The sequence below is a fragment of the Mytilus californianus genome, unplaced genomic scaffold (assembly GCF_021869535.1).
Source record: "Mytilus californianus isolate M0D057914Y unplaced genomic scaffold, xbMytCali1.0.p SCAF_1, whole genome shotgun sequence".
NCBI classification, from domain to species: Eukaryota; Metazoa; Mollusca; class Bivalvia; order Mytilida; family Mytilidae; genus Mytilus; species Mytilus californianus.
In genome coordinates, this window is record NW_026262581.1 from 27,376,136 (window position 1) to 27,401,538 (window position 25,403).

Below are 25,403 nucleotides of genomic sequence, written 5' to 3' on the forward strand. Positions count from 1 at the left end.
CAAAAATAGACGGAAGATACCTGGGGACATTCAAAACTCACAAGTCGAGATAAACTGACAACACCATGCCAAAATTGAAAACCGACAAAAAGACAAACAAGTTCACAAAACACTATTGAAAACTTAATACGTGTACAGAAATAAAGAACCCCGCAAAAATGCTGTTGGAGGAAAGTTTAAAAATGCATTACACATTTTACAAATACTTTTAATGGGGGTCATCCAGAACTAAGATAAAGCAATAGGTATTTGAAAGATAAAACGCATATTTACATTCTTAATTTTGGTTTTACTCGATTTTACTCCTTTTTGAGTCCGTACAATTCTTTAAATTTTTTTAAACCTTGATTTGTATCCTCCTGGTCGATTTGTTTTTATTTGAACATCAGTTAACTACTTTTCGCTTTAATTAACTCCATAATATTTTTTACTTTTAAAATAGAAAAGTTTGACAATTCAAGTCTCACTTACAACAATTTTGTGACAGTTATGACGTTCAGGTTAGCAACGAAGTCAAAAGACGGCTTTGGAGAAATCATTAGTAGGTTTTATGGTTGAAGCACAATGTCCAGCTTTCAATACATTAACACATTGGAAGAAAACCTTTGTCAAAAATGATTGATGAACACAAATGTTCCATTACAATGTTCCTCCCTCATTTGAATTTTTCTCTTTTCAAAATTTCCATGACAAAACTACATATTTTTGCTGTCACATTTGACTTTGCTCCAAAATTTTCACGCAACCCACTACTGGTAATTTTATTTTATGACATATTTGTATTTAATAATAATTGTGTTTCCTTTCTACGTAAATTGATGACGATGGTGTAGTAATGTCATGTAAAATATATTTAGCAACGTTAAAAATACAGTAAAGAAAGGTAAATATAGAACGAGGTACATGTAGATACCGCATGATAAGACACGAATTTTAAACTTATATAATTTAAGAGGAGGAAGCTTACATTAAAATGGAAATACAAACAATACAAAATAAACACGCAATACTATACAATTGTTTCTCAAATTACCGTTACAAATTCGTAATCAGTAACTCAATATCAATTTGGAGCTTAAAAACCAAAATGGCCCAATAAGAAAAGACACCTGACAAAATCAAACGCTCGATTATATCAACAAAAGGAACAATTGTAAAACAACTGTCAAATTCCTAACTTGGTACATGCATTTCCAGAAAAAAATGGGGGTGCTAAACCTAGCTTTATAGCTAGCTAAACCTCCCACTTGTATATTTACAGTCAATGTACCATTAATTCAAAGTCAAGCAAGTCCCGAACCAAATCTGGAGTTAAATTCTAATCTAATATAGAATTTCGGGGCATGAATGTTCATCAGTTTCGTACTTTATTTGGCCTTTTTAAAAAATATATTAGAGCTTCACTGATAAGTCTTTTGTAGATGAAACGCACGTCTGGCGTACAAAATTTCAATCCTGGTATCTATGATGAGTTTATTCATAGACCATCGAAAGATACGTCTGTTTTGTTTGAAGAGGGTACATTTGGTATCATAACTAGCCAGAACGATTTGAACAAACCTCGCAGAGGATGATACATAGGTTTTTCTTAAAATGTAGTCATAGCCATCGTCAGCTTGCAGTTAAATATTCTATCTCACTGGAATTAAGTCTTATATAAAGTCCTTGAAATCTAGCAGTTAACGTGTCGTGCATTTTTTTTTTTTTTAATTCTTAATAAAACCAATCTTGACTTACAACTCTGAGGTAACTTACTTAGACACATATATGTCTTATAGAGAGCTCTAATTAGATCCTTAAAAAACTGAGAAAGAAATTGACACAGTGGATTTTATAGATAACAATCCTGTAGTAAAAATACCTTTTAGCATTTTATAAATTTGTACTCGGAACCAAAAAAAAAAATAAAATTTAGCAACATCAATTGAATTAGGAAGTCTCTCATTAGAACATTTATAAAATAAAACTATATTATATTTAGAAAAGTTTGATATCAATAAGCTTAATCCAATGTTACAAGAAGCTTTTGAGTTAGGTAAATATTTGGATTTTACTCGGAATTAGTGATCACAACTTAGAAATAGAAAATGGAAGCATTTAAAAATTCCCAGGGAGCAAAGGCTGTGCCGCGGTTGTAATTCATTAGAAGATGTAGAACACTTTTTGAATTAAATTGTAAGCTTAGTGCAGAATAAACAGATATTTATTTTAACGAAATACAAAACTATAACCTTATTGATGTATCGGAAAATTAGAAAATAAACTATATTTTAAATCCGTCAACACAATTTCAAGTAAATACAATTGTGTTCTATAATAAAAAAATGGTCGTTAGAAATAAGGACAAAGGGCTCTTGATTTAATTACTTGGTCTGTTATTTGATGATTTTTTTATGTATGCCTTAATTGTTTTTGGTTGTGTAATATTTGTTTAATTGTCACATACTAATTTAGTTAAATAACAATAACGTTTATAATTGTAATAAATATATAAACTAACGGTTAGTTAGGCCGTCAGTTTTCTCGTTTGAATTGTTTTACATTTGTCATTTCGGGGCCTTTTATAGCTGACTATGCGGTATGGGTTTTGTTCATTGTTGAAGGCCGTACGGTGACGTATAGTGGTTTTAAAACTTCTAATTCATTTGGTCTCTGGTGGAGAGTTGTCTAATTGGCAATCATACCACATCTTTTTATTTTCATATTAACATCTGTTTTTGAACTTCTTTTATTTGATGTTATGCAGTGCCATCACCACAGATACTAACATAATTATGAGGCTATATCCTCTCAGCCATGATGTACACGTTTTCTTTTGAATTCTTTTAATTTAGCACAAAATATGTGAAAAATTTATGACATTTTTGTTGCACAAATTTCCTCATGATATTCAAATGTATAAAATAGTAACATTAAAATATGCAAAAAACAATCCATTACCGGTAATATTTTTTAACTTTAATGTCTGTTCAATAAGAGTTTTAAGTGTACATGCTGTTATAGCGGTACAAGTACAAGTATCTATTTCCTTGTTAAATAATTTATCTTTATTCACCATGTTCACAGCTTATGACTATTTATACACATTTTTATTATTGTTATCTTCATGCTTTCTTTTTTGTTGATTAGAACTTGAAGGTATGTTTATTAGTGATACGTTCGACTGGTTTTTTTTTCTATTTTCAGTAGGTCTCACGTTTCTTGACACATCATCAAACGACATCTTGTTGGCGGATATTCAAATTTTATCTAACAGTCAAGCGGATATGTCATTACATGTAATAAGAAGTTTTAAAATAAAAACGTTACTTTTTATTTTAAATTTTGGAGTTCTAATCAGACATGAATTTTTGGTTGAATATGAATCCATTTCGTCGTCTACTTGGCTATTTCAATACTTGTGTCCCTTGCAAATATTTCCTAGTGTCTAAATATTGTTTAGGTGGGTTAAAAGTATTACTTTTACACAAAGGTATCATTTGTATATGTATCGTAACCGAAAACAGAAATAAGTATCCATCTTAAACATCACTGAAATTCCAATTCCTATATGACATGACAGCACTTTTCTTACCTGATTACAAACGACTTAAATGCCTGTATTCCTCTTTGTATATTCGAATTCAAGTCTTCTCATTGTTTTCGTTAACAATTTACAATGCTTTAAAATTCATTCAGACTACCGTTGAAAACATATAGATTGTCCTGTTTCTGATATCAAGAAGGGGTAAATGCAATATGTTAGTATTCCTTTCACGAGGAGTCTGATTCAAATCTATAATCTTATCGTCTTAACTTAAATATCAATTCAATGGGACTAAATAAAAAGAGAGGCGAAAGATACCAAAGGGACATTCAAACTGATAAGTCGAAAATAAACTGACAACGCCATGGTAAAAAAAGGAAAGGACAAAAAGACAAACAATAGGATACAAAACACAACAAATAAACACTAAAGACTGAGAATATTCCAAATAATTTTACAAAAATCGGTTTGAGTTTATCTTTTGAACCAAAAAAGTAAGATATGCCTGTCTAAAGGATAGAAAAAGTCCATGAAACCAAAATTGTGAGTAAATGTCTTATTAATTGTCGACCGCATTTATCTCTTTAAGAAGCATGCGAAGCTATATTTTTTATTACATATTTGAATTGACTATAAGTGAAAAATAGCTAGTATGCAAATTTTCGTCAAAATTTCACCGTTGGATCAAAACTGTATCGTATGTCCTTTAGTCACAAGGAAAGGATCAAGAGGAACGATTCTTTAACTTTTGGGGGGGGGGTTTCACATGAAAATATGAAATTGAGTTTGAAAACTTCTTTTTTCAAGTTAAATTCTTGAATTAAACACATGATACTCATACCCATGAGCTTGATATGCGTTTTTGAAATTACCTTCATCAGGTTTGCCATGCATGTTTGCAGAGCTAGAAACTATGAAATCATGCTAATACCGAAGCACTGGCTTTTTGGTGGATGGTACCCTTGGCGATTTATATTATTCTAGCAGCGGTTGCGACCCAGTAGTAAAAAACAATACTAGTATATTACATTCAGTAGTACCAATAAATCAAATCGTCAATTCCACATACCATTTAAAGAGAGATAACTCGATCACACATCGAATCCTGTAATTGGAGGACATTTTTTTAATATCATGTTAAATCATAGAAATTATATTATTTTTTTTTTAATTTACAACATATCAGTTACCATTACTTAAAGTTTTATTATAGGTATAGAAATGTATCAAAGAAGTCTAGTTTTACTCGATTTTAAAGGACTTTGATCGTTCTAGTTAAACTATATATATATATATTGAAGTAAGTTATATGGCCTTCCAAATACCGTTTCGATTTCTAACATCACTGAAGAGACATTAATTGTCGGAATCCTGATATGGTGTACAAATTTTTGCACCTCATGTTTGCGGTATACCATCTTTTCCTCGAGTTTATTGTTTTTTGTTTGGTACTAAATTAATAATAAAGATCCATTTTGTTACATCTTGTGATCCGTTTATTTGGCAATCGCCAAAGGCAGTCAGCAGGGTTTAAGAACATTCGTTGTTCGACCTGTTAGTCAAATACGTTTTGTTTAAATATACTTTTTCACTGTGTTGGTCTTTTGGAAAACGTTGTTTGTGCTGTATTTAAACCCATCTACCAAGACATTTGTTTTGCATGCACATGTATAAAAATTGCGGTTTTTATCCAACGCAATCATAGGTTTGAACGTTGTTTTCAATTTAGACTTATTTATATATATATATAAACAAGTCTATATATATTGCTTTGAATGCTCTCCAAACATTTTATATTCTCAGCTTGTAATCACGTAATCTCAATCTGGCATGACGAATGCTATTTCAGAAACACGTATTGTGCCATAATCATCTATGATTTAATATGTCTTTGATATAAAAAGATTGTCATCAAAGTTCATGATTCGATGCGTGATATAGTTATCTCGCTTTAAATTGTATGTAGAAAGTAAAATAACAAAAATACCGAACTCCAAGGAAAATTCAAAAAGGAAAGTCCCTTATCAAATGGCAAAATCAAATTGCGGAATTGACGATACGATTTATTGCATGGTACTTCTCTGCCTGTTTTATGGGGCGCAGTCTGGTCCTATTGCGAAAACCAGTCTCCGTAATAGTCCGTATTGCATCAAAGCAATCTTGAACTAATTGATTGGTTGATGATTGCTTCACGAAGCCTTAGTGTGAAAGGTTTGTTCGCGGAAATGGCTTTTATCAATAAAAATCAGACAAAAGGTTCCGTATAGCTCTAAAACAAGCGTTTAAAACAAAATGATGTGTATGCATATAAATTTTAACGCGTGGTAGAAAATAAAACAATTTATACTGCTATCACATTTTCTGATTTTAGGAAATATTCTTATTTCTTTTTGATATGAAACCATTTTATTGTGATCCTCTTTTGTTCCAAGTCCGGATAATATCAGGCTTCTTTGAAATATGGAACATTTCTAAATTTCAATTTATATGGACCAAATCTTTTGTATTTTATTATGGAAAAAAATAGTCCGAGCGCATAGAAGGTTGTATGACATTGTGTTATATGGCGGGTCATATGATAAGCGTTTCTTGTTTGAAACACTTGCATAGTAGTGGTGGTCATTAGTTTTTAACGTGTGACTTCCTGGGAAGGTATCGCACACTCTAGATCTGTACTATAGAGTTTTACTCCCAGTCTTCTAACTTTCGTCTAGCCTTCATCTTTGTTCTATTCTGCTGCTCATTAAGTGGTTCTAAATATGGAGTTGGAGGGCGATCTCCAGTATAGGTATGTGGTATTCATCAGGAGGAAATACACGAGTTAATCTCGGATCATCGATGCCAAATGCTTCAGAATACTTGGTTGTACCATATGTTTAACGTATTTCAATGCATTTCTAGTTTGGTGTATACTGACTGTTCATTAATTTCGTACAGTCTTTTACTTTTTTTCTTCTCATATTTCGTCAGCGTTATATCGTATGTACATCAATTCAATCATGACGTCTCGGATATCTTTTTGGTATTGCGTATTTTGCTCCCTAGTTGGATTAACTTTTTGTTTGTTTGAAAAACTTGTCGTGTGCCATTCTATATATATTGCGATAGAGTAGTCATTACTCAGAGAAAACATTTTCAACTCGACTCAACGGTCTGGTACAAATAGGGTTGGTGATCATGTCACATTTATTTCCTATCATGATTTCCTTGATAGAGGGTTGCTGCTCACTAGGAAGCTATTAAACCAAGAGTTCCAAATGATGAAGTTGAAATCATCCCTTCGTAAATTTTACGGACGCCATCACGAGTTGGTTGACCGTTACGGAATATCCGTTTCACTGATGATAGCGGATATGTTCCTAATGTCCTTCTCTTTTCACGAATGTGATCTACCGAATTAGACTATTTACCGGGTTTGTACTAACATGAGCAACACGGCGGGTGCCATATGTGGAGCAGGATCTGCTTACCCTTCCGGAGCACCTAAGACCACCCCCAGTTTTTGGTGCGATTCGTGTTGCTTAGTCTTTAAATTTCTATGTTGTGTTTTGTGAACTATTGTTTGTCTGTTTGTCTTTTTCTTTTTTAGCAATGGCATTGTCGGTTTATTTTCAATTTATGAGTTTGAATGTCCCTCTGGTATCTTTCGCCCCTCTCTTGCATGTTCTCGCCCAGATTATGTATGCGATTGTTTATTTGTTGGTGGTCTTCAAACATCTTTATCCATTAATGATTTATCCATCATTTTACTTTGTCTAATGAAAAGTGTTATCCTTTATAAAGAATCAACTACGCGATATTTTTTGTAATAGTTCTAGAAGAGGCATAAGTTTATATATATGGTTCTAGGATATATATGGAATTTCATATATCGGAAATTGTATGAGGCTGGCTTTAACATGCACTGTTTTGACTTCTATCGCGTACACGTAAACTCTATCATCATAGTTTATCTAATATAAAAATAAGAAGATGTGGTATGATTGTATATGAGACAACTCTCCACCATGCAGAGACAAAATGACATATAGAAGTTCACAACTATAGGTCATCGTATGGCCTTCAATGAGCAAAACCCATACCGCATACTAAGCTTGTTTCAATTTGTGAAAATAGAAACTTCATATTTACTTTCAAGAATACATCTGCCGTCTTGGGACGTTGTTGTTTTCATCTGACACAAGTATGATGATGAAAGATTCAGTAATTTAGCTGTTTACAAATATATGAATGTGCTGTGTTTTAGATATTAAACAATTATTAAACTTTTAACCATGATAATTTAAACCAGAGACATATAATACAAGAGATTCGCAACTCTGCGAAATCCCGTAATAACACGCGGCCACTAGTTAAACCTCGCGAGATCTCCTTAGGTAATAAAGTCATTAATAAAAGTATTAAAAGTACTCGAAGTAAGGACGAATGTTTAAGCATAACATAAACTGTTTCAGTGTTAAATTTATCATAATTAATTAAATATAATTTGAGTACATATATAATTATTTATTTTAATGTAATTTTGATTTTAGATTTGTATTATTGAAAAAGAGACATAATTTGATATTGTATAAAAAAAAAACTGATATTAAATAATTAACACTTGATAAATTGTGTCAGAGTTCATTTTATTTGATAGTTACAGATTGGGTTTCTATTGAATATACACCTGTCTCGGAGACATAATTTCACAGTGTGACATGTATATTAGGTTTGAATTATTCGATGACCAGGTAAATCACGAACATGTTATAAATAATGAGTTTTAATTGACACCTTGTAAACAAGAAGTTGTCACACCACAGGTGTCCACACTCTTTCCAAAAATACAATCCTCATTTATTGGGCTTTCATTGAGTTTTTTTTCTGTAGGATTGTCGGTAAATGTTTGATTTCTAAGTGTTGTTTGACAGTTTTATCATATAGGCTTGCATTGAGTTGTTTTTTTAAATGATTGTCGGTAAATTTATGGTTTCTTCATGTTCGAAGTGTGTATTGAGAATTAATATTTAAGAAAATTACAATTAATTTCTCATTTGAATAAAGCTTCATTCATGTGCACGCAATATGGAAAATTCCGATTTTATTTCGTGGGATGACAACCTTAATTTCGTGGGATGACAATCTTAATAGTTACGACTTAGATATACTCCTAGTTGAATAAACTGATAACGAACTCTTTGTTGATAGTGAAAAGGACGAAAACATAAGCGAGAGACCCACCAACAAAAACAATTGACAATACTGCATACATAGATGGATATGTGTGTCCTCGAAGCAACAAAAAATCTATAAAAAAACACAGGTCATACATCAAAGCAACACGGAAGACACTATTTAAAAAGTATTTTATAACCTTGTTTCCACGAGACAATCATTTGTAGTGGTTTTTGTCTTTTAATCATTTGTAGCGGTTTTTGTCTTTTTATTCTGGGGTAAAGAGATGGCAATTTAAAAGTAAGATTGTTTATGTGTATACATATACAAATCCTTGGTGTAAATAAAATCTTTTATTATCAAATATATATATATATATATATATATATATATATAAAAGTCTAAATTGAAAACAACGTTCAAACCTATGATTGCGTTGGATAAAAACCGCAATTTTTATACGTGTGCATGTAAAACAAATTTCTTGGTAGAGGGGTCTAAATACAGCACAAACAACAATTTCCAAAAGACCAAAAAAAGTGAAAAAGTCTATTTTAACAAAACGCATTTGACTAACAGGTCGAACAACTGATGTTCTTAAACCCTGCTGACTGCCATTGGCGATTGCCAAATAAATTGATCACCAGATCTAACAAAATGGATCTTAATATTAATTAAATACCAAACAGAAAACAATAAACTTGTGGAAAAGATGATATACCACAAACATATATATATATATATATATATATCTTTTGCAGTCACCATTGAAATGTCCTCAATACGATTTTAATTTAAAAATGAATTAGGTTCATGTTTTGAACGAGAAGCGTAGTCTGAAACGACAACAGATGCATATGAAGCTCATTCATAATATTACGACCAGCAGAAGGTTTCCTTTACTAGGAAAATTTTACTCCTTTTGTAAATTTACTGCATTCGTTCATCTTTGGCACCCTAAAAAGAAGAAAAAAAACAATGACTTCAGAATAGGAGAAAATAAACAACTTTGCTATAAAAAGAATGAAAAATGAATAAAATGTCTAGCAAAATGCAGGCTATAAATTTCATAGTGCACAAAAAAGAAGGACTGATTTAAGGAAATTTGTCAATGAACAATTTCAATATTTAGCCAGTTTAATAAAAAATTTCGGGTATCAATCAGAAAAAATCGCCACATTGTTGGTTCAAATTTTACGAAAATAGTCTTATTTTCAGTCACGAAACAACATTTGGGAGTACTATTGGCCCATAAAATTATATATTTATTAGCATATTTTTCAAGTTTTAAGAAAAAAATTGGGAGATCAAATGGTTTCTACGGCAATAGGTGAAGTAAAATGGGCCGAGTTTTAACTTTGTTTGTATTTGATTAATCTCATCATTAGAACACATTTTATCAATAACAAATTATTAGAATTAGTTTTTTGTAACTTTTAAATATACTTGCATGCTTTAGCTGTGAAAGGTATCGGCATTATCCATTAGAAAAATCGTGAGGCGTAGAACCTTTTACACAACAATACGGGTTATTACCCATAAATCCATCGGATTAATCGGCTTTCCGGTGGCCACGTCATTTCATTGGCTGTTATATAGACTCTACTAGAGTTGCGAATCTCTTGTATTATATGTCTCTGTTTAAACGTAATGTTGATTAAATGCGATTGTCCTATAGAAAAAAAAAACGCCAATGACACTTTGTTTAAAAGCGCCGGCAAATGTCCTAAAATTTAAAGCGCAAATGTCAATAAAAAAAGCGCAAAAGTCCCATCAAAAAGCGCAAACTTCCCGTGCCGGTGAATATATGCATTACTCAATGTTGCCCTGAGCATATAACTATATCAGAACTTCTGATTGTTTATTTTTAAAATTCAGTTTGTACTTTTACATATTTTTACATATTCGTGATGAAAATTGACATATAGCCTAAGGATTTGTTCACCTTTGTCTATAATGCAGTTGAGATCTTGTTTATATACAATTGCTGTACTGAGGAACCGGAAAAACTGTCATTGCCTTCAGATATGGGCAATATATTGTTTTACAATGCAATTAAATCGTCCGAAGTCAGGCTTTGTGGTATGACAAAGCATGATATAATTTATATAAATACCAACCAGTGAAAAAGTCAATTTTCCGATTATCATGATTGAGGGACTGTTCTATACTCCTTATTAGACGTATTAGCTTTAGTGAAACGAAAAGAAAATTGTTTGAGTCTTAAAACACAACTATATCTTAAAAGTGCACCACACTTTAACAACTGGAACTAATCATAACATAACCGAACTTTATATCTGTTGTAAAAGCCGTAAGGTGTGTGTGTGCCCAGCGTCCGTACCTAAAATCGGGAAAAATATCGTTTTTGGAATAAAACTTTCCAAAGTTTTAACTCTCGCGCCCCTAACTTCAAATCCTGCAGACTGCGCTTGTAATTCTTTGATCTTTATTGATAAACAGTATTCGCCAAAACTACCATATATATTTACAACGAAGCAAGAGAAATATTGTTTTCAAAATTAGAAAGGTATGCTATATCCATTGAGCTTCTATTGGCTGGTGACGGTGACCTTTCTTTTCGGCAAAACAAAAAGAAATTTTTGAGTCTGTACAAGCATATATCAGAATAACACAAGATCTAAAACAATCAATTAACATTCTGATTTGATTCCTACTTTCCAACTCTTCACTCCAGTCCAGTTTTATATATTATTCCATATTATATTGTATTTTTTGTATTTTTTTTGTTTTTTTGTTTTTTGTTTTTTTGTTTGCAGTTTGTTTTTATACATGCATTCCACTATGTTTTTCGTCATTATCTAATGTACTTTGTGTTTATATTTATATAGGGCGAGGACGTCACTAATGTTGTTATAACTTGTGTCCAATCCTTTTTGCTACTTTTGCAAATAAAATATGTTTAAACTAAACTACCATTTATATCCATCGTTTTTTGTTTGTTTGTTTTTTACTGTTTTGGAGATTCTTTCTGATATGTCAAGTGTCTAAGTGCTGATTTTTTTATCCATCAATCTTGCAAAAAAATGTACTTCATGTAAGAGGGTCTGGATGGGTTTACATAATAGAGAATAATGGGCAAAATGTGCAGAATAAAGCGGGGCTAAAAAATAAGAAATACAGAAATGAAGGAGCCACCATCCACACTCTCGTGCAATAAAAGAAGATTTCGCAATCGTTTTCTCAGTGGCAGACCCAGAACTGTTTACAAGTATAAGGGGGACCCACTGACAGCCATAAGAGGGGGCCGCTACAGTCATGCTTCATTGATTTCCTAAATAATCAACCAATTATTCCCACAGAAAGGGGGCACTAGCCCCCCCCCTTTCCCCCTTCCCCGCCTATGTTTCTTTCAAGCTGATATGTTAATGTTTTGATTTTTTTGGGGGGGGGGACGAGGGCGGTACTTTGATAGTAAAAACAACAAATAGAAAACAAAACAAAAGCGACTAGTAATCCGAGCATGTTTGTCCCTGCTGAAATCAAAACATTATAAAAATGAAAAAGTCAAAAAACAAATAGATTATTACATTTCAGGAAATATCGGCCCTAACAATGTTTCTATATTTTTTGCCATTTTGTGTTGTTTTGTTGAGGTTTCCAAAGTTTTTGAATTTCCCGCTTTCTATCATGTATGGGATTTCGTGCTTATTTTTAGTTAAGAACAATCTAAGAACAACGTCATTTCCAGAATCTTCTGGAAATACCGGAAACGTCTAGACTCATTTTGCGCAGTCGCAGATTGACTTACAAATCCGTTATAACGACAGATTTACCTGGCACATACACTACAGTTGGCAAAATAGGTTTGTTATGTGACATTTTAGTTTCTGCTTTCGTTAAAAAGTATCAATGATGGGAAAGGACTATTACAAAATTCTTGGTTTAAGCAAGAACGCAACAGAAGATGAAATCAAGAAAGGATATCGTAAAATGGCATTGAAATATCATCCAGACAAAAATAAATCACCAGGTGCCGAGGACAAATTCAAGGAGATTGCAGAGGCATACGATGTATTGAGTGACAGTAACAAGAAAGAAATTTATGATAAGTACGGTGAAGACGGTTTGAAAAACGGGCCATCACCTAGTGGGGGACCCGGAGGCCCCGGAGGAACATATCACTACGAGTTCCAGGGTGACCCAAGAGAAACCTTTAAAATGTTTTTCGGTGACAATGACCCTTTTGCCAGCTTTTTCGGTGGCGGAGGAGGCCAACCTGGTGGACCTGGGGCACGTGTATTTCATTTTGGACCAGGAGGGGGTGGACCTCATGAAAATATGGATATAGACGATGATCCTTTCGGTGGTGGATTCCATGGTTTCGGGGGACAACCTGGATTACCCAGAAGAAAGAGAAAAGATTCTGCAGTTGTTAGAGAACTTCCAATAGCACTGGAAGATATCTGTAAAGGGACAACCAAAAAGCTAAAAATTACAAGAAAAGTGCTCAATGCAGATGGCCGATCGACAAGAAACGAAGACAAAATATTGACAATAGATATAAAACCCGGATGGAAATCTGGCACAAAAGTGACATTTCCTAAGGAAGGAGATCAAACTCCAAACAATATACCAGCAGATGTTGTGTTCATTATTAAAGACAAACCACATCCTTCTTTTACCAGAGATGGTTCCGATATCAAATATAAAGCTAAGATTACACTAAGAGATGTAAGTATATCTGAATTTCATGTAGAAGTGTACATTTGTATTGAAAATAAGGGAAACATTCTACTTGGTATGGGTTTTACTCATTGTTGAAGGTGGTAACGTGACCTATAGTTTTCAATTTCTGTGTCATTTGGTCTCTTTTATAGCTTTAGTTTTATTGTAATGTATTGTAATAGTTCAATAATTTAATTTTGGATGTAAGACGTCTTCTGATTGCCTGAAAGTGTTTTGTCTATCAGCTCATAGACATAATTTTGTCATGTGACCGTGACGTCACCAACGTTTTTTTTCAAAATTGACTCCTTAAAAATGGAATTTAGAATTAAATTATAAGGAATGACTGTAATATTTTTTCTGTCTATTCGAAATAACTTAAAAAATGTGGTGCACACTTTTAAATAACCTGCTAAAGATTTTTGATGTTATTTCTTCATAGACAGAAAAAATATTACAGTCATTCCTTAAATAAAAAAAAAATCACAACTATTTTTACACTTTTTAATAATTTAAACTGTAATCATGGTAATTGTTCTGCTCCTGGGGCATCTTGATTGACAAATAAAAATTGTTGTTGTGGAGAGTTGTCTCATTGGCAATCATACCAAATCTTCTTATTTTTATAAATGTGGATTGCAATTGAATTGTTAGTAAGACAGCAACCCAACAACAATGCTAAATGGACCTTACACATGTATCCCTATTTGGGAATCTCTGACACTTGAACTTTTGCATGTGACTTTTGTCTGTCTATGATATAATGGATGGCTGACAAATAGGGATACTTGTCATCTAAAAGGCATGTACATGTACATATAGCTCATGCAGTTTTCATCAACAATGTCCTATTTAATTTTCATTATATCAAACTGACTGAGTGATCTTTTTATTATACATGTACATTGTGTACATGTTAAAGTGCTACCATAAAGGTAGAGTTCAATACCCTGTCAGGGCCAATAATGCAATTACAGACGTGAAAATTTGTAGTCTGCCAATCCACAAAACCAAATAGCATTTAGATTACGGAATAAGAGTAAAGACAAGTTGGCCTACATTGTACAACATGTACATGTTGTTTGTAGCTCCTTAGATAATAATGTATCTAGGTTACTGGTAAAGTGACATGTCTTCTTACGGACTGTTACCTTGTAAACTAGCACATTCAAAACAGGCTCGGAGAGTAGGTCTAGTATAAAGCAGCAGTGTTCTCCCCAGGGCCTTTTAGTAAGATGGTATTTCAAATTTCCTGTTTCCCAGGATGCTATATGAAATATCTGGGGAGAACACTGAGCAGGGTAGATTAACTTGCTCTTGTCATGCTTGTCTTGATAATAAATGTAGCTGATTTGCATGTGATAATTAGTAATAAAAAAAAATTGCCACTGGACATTTATAAGCACCAATCCATCATCTGAAATCCTGAATTAAATGTGTAATAATGCTTGAAATATATTTTTGATGTATTACATACATGTACATGCATAATGATGACATTGTGATACGTAAGATGCAATGCTTCAACCTTGCCATCATCTACACATTGTAAGCAACACTTGTGCCAAAAATATTCCTGTCCCCCAAAAATTATATTTCTGTTTTCTGTCTTCTTAACCATGTTAACATACTTTAATAAAGCCTAACAAAATAATTAATATTAATTGCTGCCAACATACTAGATAAAGATAGGAGAGGTACATGTACATGTAAGAATGAGGTAGGTACAAATACAATCTAGGCATGTAATTGTATTTTTCAAAAAGTGTTTGACTGAGTTATACAGGGGAAACAGTCCTTCATTAATATTGCTTGTTCAAAAATGACAAAGAATCTTCAGGGTCATGAGGGTGTGTTACATGTAGGTGTAAAAAACATGGTTATTTTTTTTATGAAGCCAAACAATGCTTTGACAGTTTGTTCGAATCTTTGACCTTAACTCCTTTTATTGGTTTGCCAAAAAAATTATCATTAATAAAGAAATCTCTGTTTGTAGCATAGACATATACATTTTGTATAAAGAGTAATCTAAGAATCCTTAGACTTTTCAAGAACAAAAACATATTTTATTACCAATTAAGGGCTCACAAGGGGCATAGAGAAAACATGTACATGTATAAGGAAAAAGAACATTGATTAGCATAGATACACAACCTCACAATACAATTAGACTGTAAAAAAATAATAAAGCCCTTGCTTTATAGACGGAAATTCAAATATGAGTTACATTTTCTTTGTTCATGCTTACATGTATGCCTGACACTAATGTGGTACTTTTCTTTCAGTCCTTGTGTGGAGCTACATTACAGATACCAACCATTGACGGTAGGAGGATACCATTGCGTTTAACAGAAGTGATAAAACCAAACTCTGTCAAAAGAATTCAGGGAGAAGGACTTCCACTACCTAAACAACCCTCGAGGAGAGGGGACTTAATAATAGAATTTGACGTTACCTTTCCTAGTCAGTTGTCGCAAAGTGCTAAAGAAATTCTTTCGGACTGTCTACCAAGATCATAGAATATTTATTATTAATTATAGTTATGAATTAGAAGCTGTGAAATCAACAAGTCATTGTTCGAAGAAAAAAAACTGTGTCGATGAACTTGAACCATTCTCATTTTCTATGTACTAGAATTTTATCATCTTTAAAACTATGATTCTAGAAAAAAGAAGTGTTATCATTGTTTACGATTATTTATCTAGACAAGATGTATAAACCTACAGGGGATAAGATAAGTTTTGTAGGTGTATTTTTCATGTTCTTTGGAGCACAGCCAGTTAAGTGATGTGATGATTCATACACGTATTTACATTAATATTTTGTACCTATACAAAAGAATCAGAAGTTAAACAGCAGTGATTAATTAGAACATCATGAACTGGTTTGTGGGGGAAGTCCAGTGGTGATATAAATAGACAAAATTGTGACTGAAATTAATGAAAAGAAAGATTAGCATGTGCAAGTTTAATTTATTACTCAAATCAGGATGTAAACTGTATCAAAATACAGGAAAAAAACATCAGGATAGGGTCATGTAATCTGTGTCAAATATATACACAAAATATGCAATAAATTCAAATCCTTAATCTTTGAATAGCATGAACATGATGAATAGGATCTGAAAGTGCTTATTGAAATTTAAAACGTACATATAACTGTACATGTACAAAAAATATAGGTCCTTAGAGATATTTTGTCCAATTCAATATTTTTTATTTTATAATAATATTGTATTTTATGGAACACTTTCTGTCAACAATTTTAACAAATGTTTGTATTGTGAAAATATAAAAAAAATGGTCTGTTAATAACATCTTGGGAATTAATTACACAGAAACAAAGGCTCAACCCAGGCTACATTTTACTAAAAATGCATGTAAGAATTTATGCGTGCAATATCCCAAACTGATCCTTTAAAATGGGAAAAACTTTGTTCAGTTTTTTAAACCCTGCTCACCTATTTTTTTCAAAATTTCAAATTCTAATTAGGACTTTTATTTTGGGCTTCTATGAGTAAAATGCTAAGTTCTGAAAATGCACAATAATGCTCCTTGATATACATGTATTTATATATACATGTACATATACATGTATCCCCTTGGCATTATACATGTATCTGTTATTTTCACAAGCAGTAATTCTTTTGGGAATTTTAATTATCTGTTGTGTGTTGACCAGATCTACAAATTTTGTATTACATTGTAATATGCTGTGCTTTCACCTAAGGCAAAAAAAAAAGATAACATTGTATGTGAATTTCTAATAACAGCTTTAAAAAAATTTAATTGTTATACAATTAAGTCAGGTAATATTTATAATATAAATACAAGAACGATTTTAAAGTTCTACAATGCTACTGTTTGGATTTGCAATATGGGTATACTTTATATTAAAAAATGTATGGGCATGCAAATTTGTGTAACAGTATAAATAAAATATTTTCGTAAAAATGAAGTGTGTAGCTATATATAGATACATAATGTATACAGGAAGACCTGAACTCCCCTATCCTGCTTCCTTTTTATCAACATAAATTATGTGGAAGGCATTTGACTTTAAAAAGGTGCCACACCCCCAACCAAATTTTTTGTCAAAATCTGGATCTGCATTTGGCAGAAATGTACATGTACAGTTATACACATAGCTTAATTACTATACAGTAGGAGTCTAGCTCATTGTTGAAGGACGCACAGTGACATTTTAAAGTTGCTTGTTGCTGGTGGATAGTTGTCTTGTTGGCAATTATACCACACACCCTTCAGTGCCCATATTTTTATACATGTAAGGACATGTAAACAATGGTAAAGGTCATAAACTTGTATTGTAAGAAACTGTTATTTGGATTATTGAATTTTTTTTGAAAATCACAAGTAGATGTTTGTCTTCTTTTGAAATTAAAGAAGCGTAGTATGTAAACTTTCATAACAAAATATTATTCGAAAGAAACTATTTAAATACTAGTCAACTGTAGGTCATTGTGTAAGTATTGTGGGCATTGCCTTTTGTTTAGTATGTAAACTGTCAAATTACTTAAAATTTAAGCTCCTTATGTCCATAATTCTGGTAGGTCAGACAATACAATTTAAATGTCCATTCAAGAAATGTCACTACCTGCAGGTAATTTTAACGAAGTACTACAATTAGATTAAAATTTGGTTAATGGCCATCCTATATTGTTTATTGATTCTATGGTTAACCTCCCTTGCAAAAAAGACAAATGAATTATAACTGAAGACGCTAAACTAGATGTTCTTTTTATAAAGCACCAAGTCTATCCATCATAAATACCGGTAGTTTTTTCTTCTTCCCAAAACAGATTTTCAGTACCCATTATCTGCATTCTTGCTAAAAATAGATAAAATGTACTTGTCAAAAAAGATCAGTACATTACACTAGTAGTAACTAATATAACATTGTAAAAATAGTAAAAAATCTTTTCTCAACCCTTCATAGGATTGGTAAAGATATGCTGTTGTTAAACTTAACATTTATTGGGGATGGCCTTACAAAGGGATTGTTCACAAGATTTGTTGTGTTGCTTAATTAAGCAGCTTATATAAGGATAATTGATATCTACATATGTTTTGTTGTTACATGTTTGTATGATTGTGAAGTATTGTTTTGCCAATATTATTGGTGAGGGAGTTGTTGATGTTATTGTTTATGAGTTGGTGTATATGAGTGGTAGAGGTATGCACTTGGTAAATGAAAAAATGCATCTGCGTGAAATTGCTCATACTATTTGCAATCCATTAATAAAAATCTTACATATTTAACATGGTATTTCTTTCATTTCACATGTTTAAAATGCTTGAGAAGTTAGTCATGATAAATGCAGTGATTGATCCAAAAAATTCCAGTTGAAGTGCCAGACAGACTTTTTTTTTAATTCCTCAAAATATCTTTTGAATTAATGATCTACATGTACTACATGTACCTGTGTGATACCTTCATCTGAAGCTTAAAAATTACAAGTTTCTATCTCATTTTGATAAAACAGTGTTGCACATGTACATTTTCTGTTTCTTTGTATGCACTTAAATTTGTGTGTATGAAATTTTAAGCAATTTGTTTCCACGGGTTACAGACAATATTTGGACAATACATGTATACATGATGTACAAAATATACCTACCTTTAATTCTTGTTTACTTTGTGAAATATTAAGACATGTTCAAGTGTAAGTGAAAGGCATTTACATAAGTTAAAGCAAGGGTACATTTATAGTGTTTATTACATACATAGAGTTATTACTGGCTTTAAAAAAAGATAAATTTAATTTGGAAATGCATGTAGCCAATAAATTAGAGAAAAAATGAAAAAAAAAACACTTTCATGAGTCCAAAGCGAATTTCTGGATTCACCATCATCAGGACCACTCGAAGTGGGATATTTGAAAGCCAAGGATGTATAAGATGCGAAACAGTTGAAGAGCTATATTACCAAAAAGGACCGCTGTTCTTATTACATTATGACCAATTTACAAGTAGTCATACCTTTTCGGAAGATATGAACAGAATATAGTGATCTCATGTTTTAGGTGTGCTTGCCTTTAGTGTGGAAGTTTGTGGTTTCAATCCCTAGTTGGGGTCAAACCAAAGACTTGAAAATAGGTATTTGCTGCTCCCGGTGAAGGTTAGCATGTCTCCATGCAGACTTACCTTTTGAATGAGCATGATAAAAGCCTGCTCAGCATGTCAGTTTAATACAAATCAAGGTTCATTAGCATTTTCTCATCCTGATAGGCATGTAATATTTCCCACCTGATGTGAAACAAATCCATCATCGTTATCTATCAAGATATGCCCCTTGTGCCACCCTCAACTGTAATATCAGTCTGAAAGAACACATGGATGTAGTAATCTATAATTAAATATAAAACTGTTGGAAGTCATCTTATAGATTCCTTCATTTGTTCCACAACAATGGAATTTGATCTTTATAATTTCTGCCCACTTAATATGAAGACCAAAAAGTCTCTTCTAGGAACAGTTGGCCAAAATAATGTTAAAATGGTGATTTGTTCAGTTTTTCTTCTACACCACATCCATACGATTTGTCTAATTAAAGGAAAGATTTGGTATACATGTATGCATTACCCTCAAAACCAATATCAAATCATAGAAAAGACTAACATTTTCCATCTAGGGGCTTAATCTGTCACACTATGAAAAAATTAATATGCATGTATAATGGACATTTTAGTAAATTACCCTAAATTGTAGTTGCCTTGGCTGCAAAGTAAATTATTGTCGGGGTAAAAATAACAAGGTGTATTACATTTTAGCTTTACACTTGCACCTAATCAATGTACATTTATACTAAAATGTAGTGCAGTCACACGACAGAACTGAAGAATATAGTTTTCTAACGGAAAGTAGTATGGGATTTGCATGCTTTTTTGTGTGGCTATTTCATATATCTAAACAATAATACAGGGGCTGCTAATTATATAATGAAATAACTAACTATACGAATGTCAGAATATTTGTGTTGGTGATGATTCTACAAGACGTCATGCCTTGAATTCATGTTGTATCAGATCTTTTATCTGACTTTATGTAGATAAGGAATTTATCTCGAGGAATTTATATATAGGAAATCAAACTTGCTGCCTTGAACTGCATGCAATGAGTATAAAAAGAATGTCCCAACTGGATTTCCACTTTGTAACCTCTACATATCATGATCAGCAACGTATATTAGAACTTTAGTTAACTAAATATAAAAATAAGAAGATGTGGTAGGATTGCAAATGAGACAACTATCCACAAGAGACCAATGACACAGAAATTAACAACTATACGTCACTGTACGGCCTTCAACAATGAGTAAAACCCATACCGCATAGTCCGCTATAAAAGGCCCCGAAATGACAAATGTAATAAGGTCGCTTTGTATATCCTCTATTTATAACGTAATCGCGGATGTCCGAGCCCTTCGACTTTTTTTTTTGTTTCCCAATTTCAGAATGCTCATGTTTTTTTTATGCCACCGCCGTAGCGGTGGGGCATTAAGTTTTACCCTTGTCTGTCTGTACTTACGTACGTACGTCCGCCCTTACGTCCCAAAATTGGTTTCCGTTCTCTAACTTGAGTTTGCCTCAACCAAATGTTATGAAACTTATACACAATGCTTATTACCACAAAACACAGATCAAGTTTGAATTTTGGAGGCGTCACATTAACCGTTCTAGAGTTATGCTCCTTTATAAATGGAAATATTGCAAAGTTTTTAGTTTCCGTTCTCTAACTTAAGTTTGCCTCAACTAAATGTTATGAAACTTATACACAATGCTTATTACCACAAAACACAGATCAAGTTTGAATTTTGGTGGCGTCACTTCAACCGTTCTAGAGTTATGCCCTTTATAAATGGAAAAATTGCAAAATTTTTATTTTCTTCTAAATATCAAGTAATTTTTAAAATGGGAGTTATCTTCCTTTGTCCATGATTATAGTTGAATCAACTACAATCAATGCTTTATACAATGCAATGTTTAATTTTGACTTCCACTGATAAAACACAGATCAAGTTGAATTTTGGTAGTGTCACTTTAACCATTATTGAGTTATGCCCCTTTATGAATCCAAAGATTGCAAAATTTTTAGTTTCCATTCAGTAACTTAAGTTTGCCCCAACCAAACATTATGAAACCTATACACAATATTCATTACCACAAAACTAAGATCAAGTACAAATTATTTGTTTCCGTTTTCTAACTTTAGTTTGCCTCAACCAAATGTTATGAAACTTATACACAATGCTTATTGCAGCATAATACAGATTAAGTACGAAATTTGGTGGCGACACTTTTACCATTCTTGAGTTATGTCCCTTTATAAACATAAAAATTGCTGAATTTTTCGTTTCCGTTCTCTAACTTTAGTTTGTCTCAACCAAATGTTATAAAACTTATACACAACCGTTCTACTATTATTTTGCTATTCAAGCCACAGGCAATTGGGGACACACACGCCCCTTTTATTTCTACGTTACTAATACTTATAACAAATGTAATATAGTTTTGCGACTCATTTCACAAAAAATCTTGCGAGAAAAAACACTCGTATTATTATAAAGTCATGAACATTTATTTCAGCGTTACTAACGATCAATTTTTGTCGTATGATTTTTGTGAAAAGAGCCCCTGGTGTATACATGTATATCAATTAAGACAATCGTGCATCGTGGTAATACTTTATATACATGTATGTGCCTTACTCTACGGTGATGGGGTTTGTTGTTACAGAATAGAGAATAAAACACAAGCGATTCAGAAGATCAGAAAATTAATTTCGAGAAGCCTGAAAATAAATCGGTATTAGTGTAAAACGAATGGATCATAAATTTAAAGAAAAGTAATTTAGCCTGTGACAATTTTTAATGTTTATTGTATAGATGATAGTGTCTACGATATAGCCTATCATGTTAAACTCCAAGTCATTACATCATACAATGTAGGTCAAAATTACCTAATTTTGTCTGCATGCTAGCCTAATCTCTAAATAACAAAAGACCTTCACGAAAGTTTAAATTGTCCTGTAGCTTATATTCTATTTGACAAAAAAACTTTGATGCATGATTACCATATCATTCCAATTATGAAAGGAAGGTCAAATATGTTTGCCGTATAAATATAAAGGTATTTGTTATTATTGCCAATGAGACAACTATCCACCAGAGTTCAAATGAAGAGGATATAAGCAATTATTGGTCACTGTACGGCCTTCAACGTGCTGACTTTAATTTTAGATATTAGTGTATCTGCATACACATTTTGATGATCTAGATCCCTTTCGAAGACTAATCTTTAGATTACTTCGCCTTTACTTCGCCTTTACTAAGTTTACCATGGGTGAACCCTCTGCATTAATGTTCGCAACCCTTAAACCTCAGAAACTTTATCTTGGAGAGACTGACAAGATGCCATAAGATGAAGAGCATATGTCACAATTTCATCATTTAATGACTTTAGTAAAGTTTTAAAACTTCAGTACTTACAATTATTTTTCCATCGAGTTAAGTTCTCATATTATATACTAAGTTACCAAATATAGCATTGTAATGTGAATTGTTGTATTGATGCATATCGGGGATTTCTGTATTCTTTAATTTTTTAGGCCATTTTTCTCTATTCTTTATACTTTTTGCCCATTATTCTCTATTCTTTATATATTAGCACCTCATTATTCTCTATTCTTTATTTTTTTTGTCTTTTGTCTTTTTTCTCTATTCTTTATATTTTTTGCCCATTTTTCTATATGCTGTAAGCCCCCATCCACACTCAGGACTATTTTAGCGCATCGTTGACTTCTATCACATCGTTCGTCCGCGGGTTTCAGATAGGTTTGCGTAGGGATGTTTCTTGGGGAGTGTAGCAGCCTTCATAAGAATACAACAACCTACATTTTACTTTACTTAACAACCAGAATCATAGCTCTGGTACTTAGTGACCTTCTATCATATAATTTTGTGTAAGGGTGCATGTTAACAAGAATAGCAGAAAAAAAACAGAGACATATATTATAATTGTAATATATGTCTCTGGAAAACCTATACTTTATGCTTCATCAACTCCGATAACGTATTACGTCCCCAGTGGCGGATCCAGAGGGGGCGTAGAGGGCGTACGCCCCCCCCCCCCCCCCTTTGCTTGACCTTTTTTTTGGTTTTTTTTTGTAAAATGATTAATCAGACTAGACTTCGTGAACTTTGCCATTTCCCGTGTATTTAATTTTTATGCGACAATTATTTACTTATAAAGATATTTTTCGCTCGTATTTAGTGTAATATATTATTGATTATGTCAAAGTCATGTGATTCTCTACGGTGGAGCTGACAAGTTCGTCGAAAAAAACGTCACTCAGTCATTTTGAAATTCAAATCACAGTAACACATTGCTTAGGCTGAGGATGACAAGCACGACGCCTTCAAAGCGACAAAGTATTGAGCAAGAACGTATTGAATTCTATTTCACAATTCCACCCAACAGAAAGTAATACTCTATTACGCTCTCATGAAAAAAAAAGTTCCACAGCAATATTATTTACCTACGAAAACATGTTTAACCCCACACGCCCCAGCCCATTAATAACATTGCTGAATAGTGATCCCCAGTCAGTAAGCTATAGATATAGATTTAAAGTCTAAGGTACGGACCATTTGATCTGACGGGGCAGTCTGAGATTTTTAAGAGAAAAAATTCTGACCCTGATTTTTGCCTTAAACAAAAATTCTGGCCGTATCTGGATTGAAAACAATAATCTTGTCCACTTTTTTGCTATTAGAAAAAAATATTTTCAAGAGAATTATTTAGCATTAAATGAACATGATGAATAAAAAACGGGCGTAATTTTTTTTTGGGGGGGAGGGGTTGCATGTGAATCCCATAACTGACCGGAATGTCTGTTTCGCCGAACTGATATACTGAATACTTTTTCAAGGCCCGACTGCAACCTGCCTGCTGGGTGTGGCCTATATGTCTCCATGTGTCGACCGTCATTCACAACTTCATTGTCATTTCCGACTAATTCGTAGCCTTTGGTTGATTTGGAACCCCTCACTTCTCTTGTTGGGTAAAACATTTCAACCAAACATTTGGATGAAAATTGCTTGTTTGTCTTTCTTCGTGTCGGTCGTATTGTAAATTTCATTGAATAGCCGTATATCTTGTTTACAACAAGAAATCTGTGAGGTTATGCTAACTAACCATACAACAAACGATAATTGTCCATGTCCATTTTTTACTGACAAATCCCACATCAAATATATTAATTAGTACATAGCTTTGGATCCATCCAATCATTTCATAATAGACAATTGGTGGAGAGAATACGGCACCAAAAATGTCCAACCCCTACACTTTAACTATAAAATGCATTTTACACTTATTTTATGTTTTTTAGCCAAAAAAAGGTCCAAAAAATATTTTCGCGAACTTTATTACTACGCCCCCCTTTCCAAAATCCTGGATCCGCCCCTGGTTCCAGTTCAGATCAAATATAGATGTTAAAATTATTATTTTTACACTCGAGTTAAGATCTCATATACTAAGTGACATACAATTATCTAACACGGACTGGATTATGACAACTTTTTTGAAAAAAGTAAATCACTCTGACGTCTATTTCAACCTTCAGTGATTTTAATTAAAATGTTTAAAGTCAAAGGTTGATTCCCAGATAATTGGCTATCAGATTCGGCCAATTTTGATAATTATATATTAAATTTATCAAGCCAATTTTGGGAAAGATGCTTACTTTTAATTGTAATTAAACTTTGATTTCCTATTTTCAGAAAATTAGGATATTCCTAAACACTACTGTTGCATGATCATATAGTTTTCGACATAGACTACCCAATAAATTAAAACCAATGGGCTGTATGAACATAGATTGAGGTTTAATTAACTTGAATACATGCTTTTTATCTTTTCATTTTTACACTGAAGAGTACTTTACACTTCTTTTCGGTTGCCTAACTTTTCATTGATTGCATTCAATCTACTTGCATGCATGAGAACACT

General features: G+C 32.6%; 1 protein-coding gene across 1 annotated transcript; it reads left to right on the forward strand.

Annotated features, from left to right (window-relative positions):
* Window positions 1–12,435: 12,435 nt before the first annotated feature.
* On the forward strand, window positions 12,436–18,651 carry LOC127718124 (dnaJ homolog subfamily B member 4-like). Its single transcript, XM_052224083.1, has 2 exons — window positions 12,436–13,378; window positions 15,658–18,651. Exons 1-2 carry the CDS (start codon window positions 12,557–12,559, stop codon window positions 15,889–15,891), a joined length of 1,056 nt encoding a protein of 351 aa, XP_052080043.1. The 5' UTR covers window positions 12,436–12,556; the 3' UTR covers window positions 15,892–18,651.
* The last annotated feature ends 6,752 nt before the right edge of the window (window positions 18,652–25,403 follow it).

Excerpts from the sequence above, each read along its gene's own strand:
- LOC127718124 (XM_052224083.1), top strand. The coding sequence starts at position 12,557 with ATGATGGGAAAGGACTATTACAAAATTCTTGGTTTAAGCAAGAACGCA. Across the intron at positions 13,379-15,657 it reads CTAAGATTACACTAAGAGAT|TCCTTGTGTGGAGCTACATT; the intron begins GTAAGTATATCT and ends CTTTTCTTTCAG.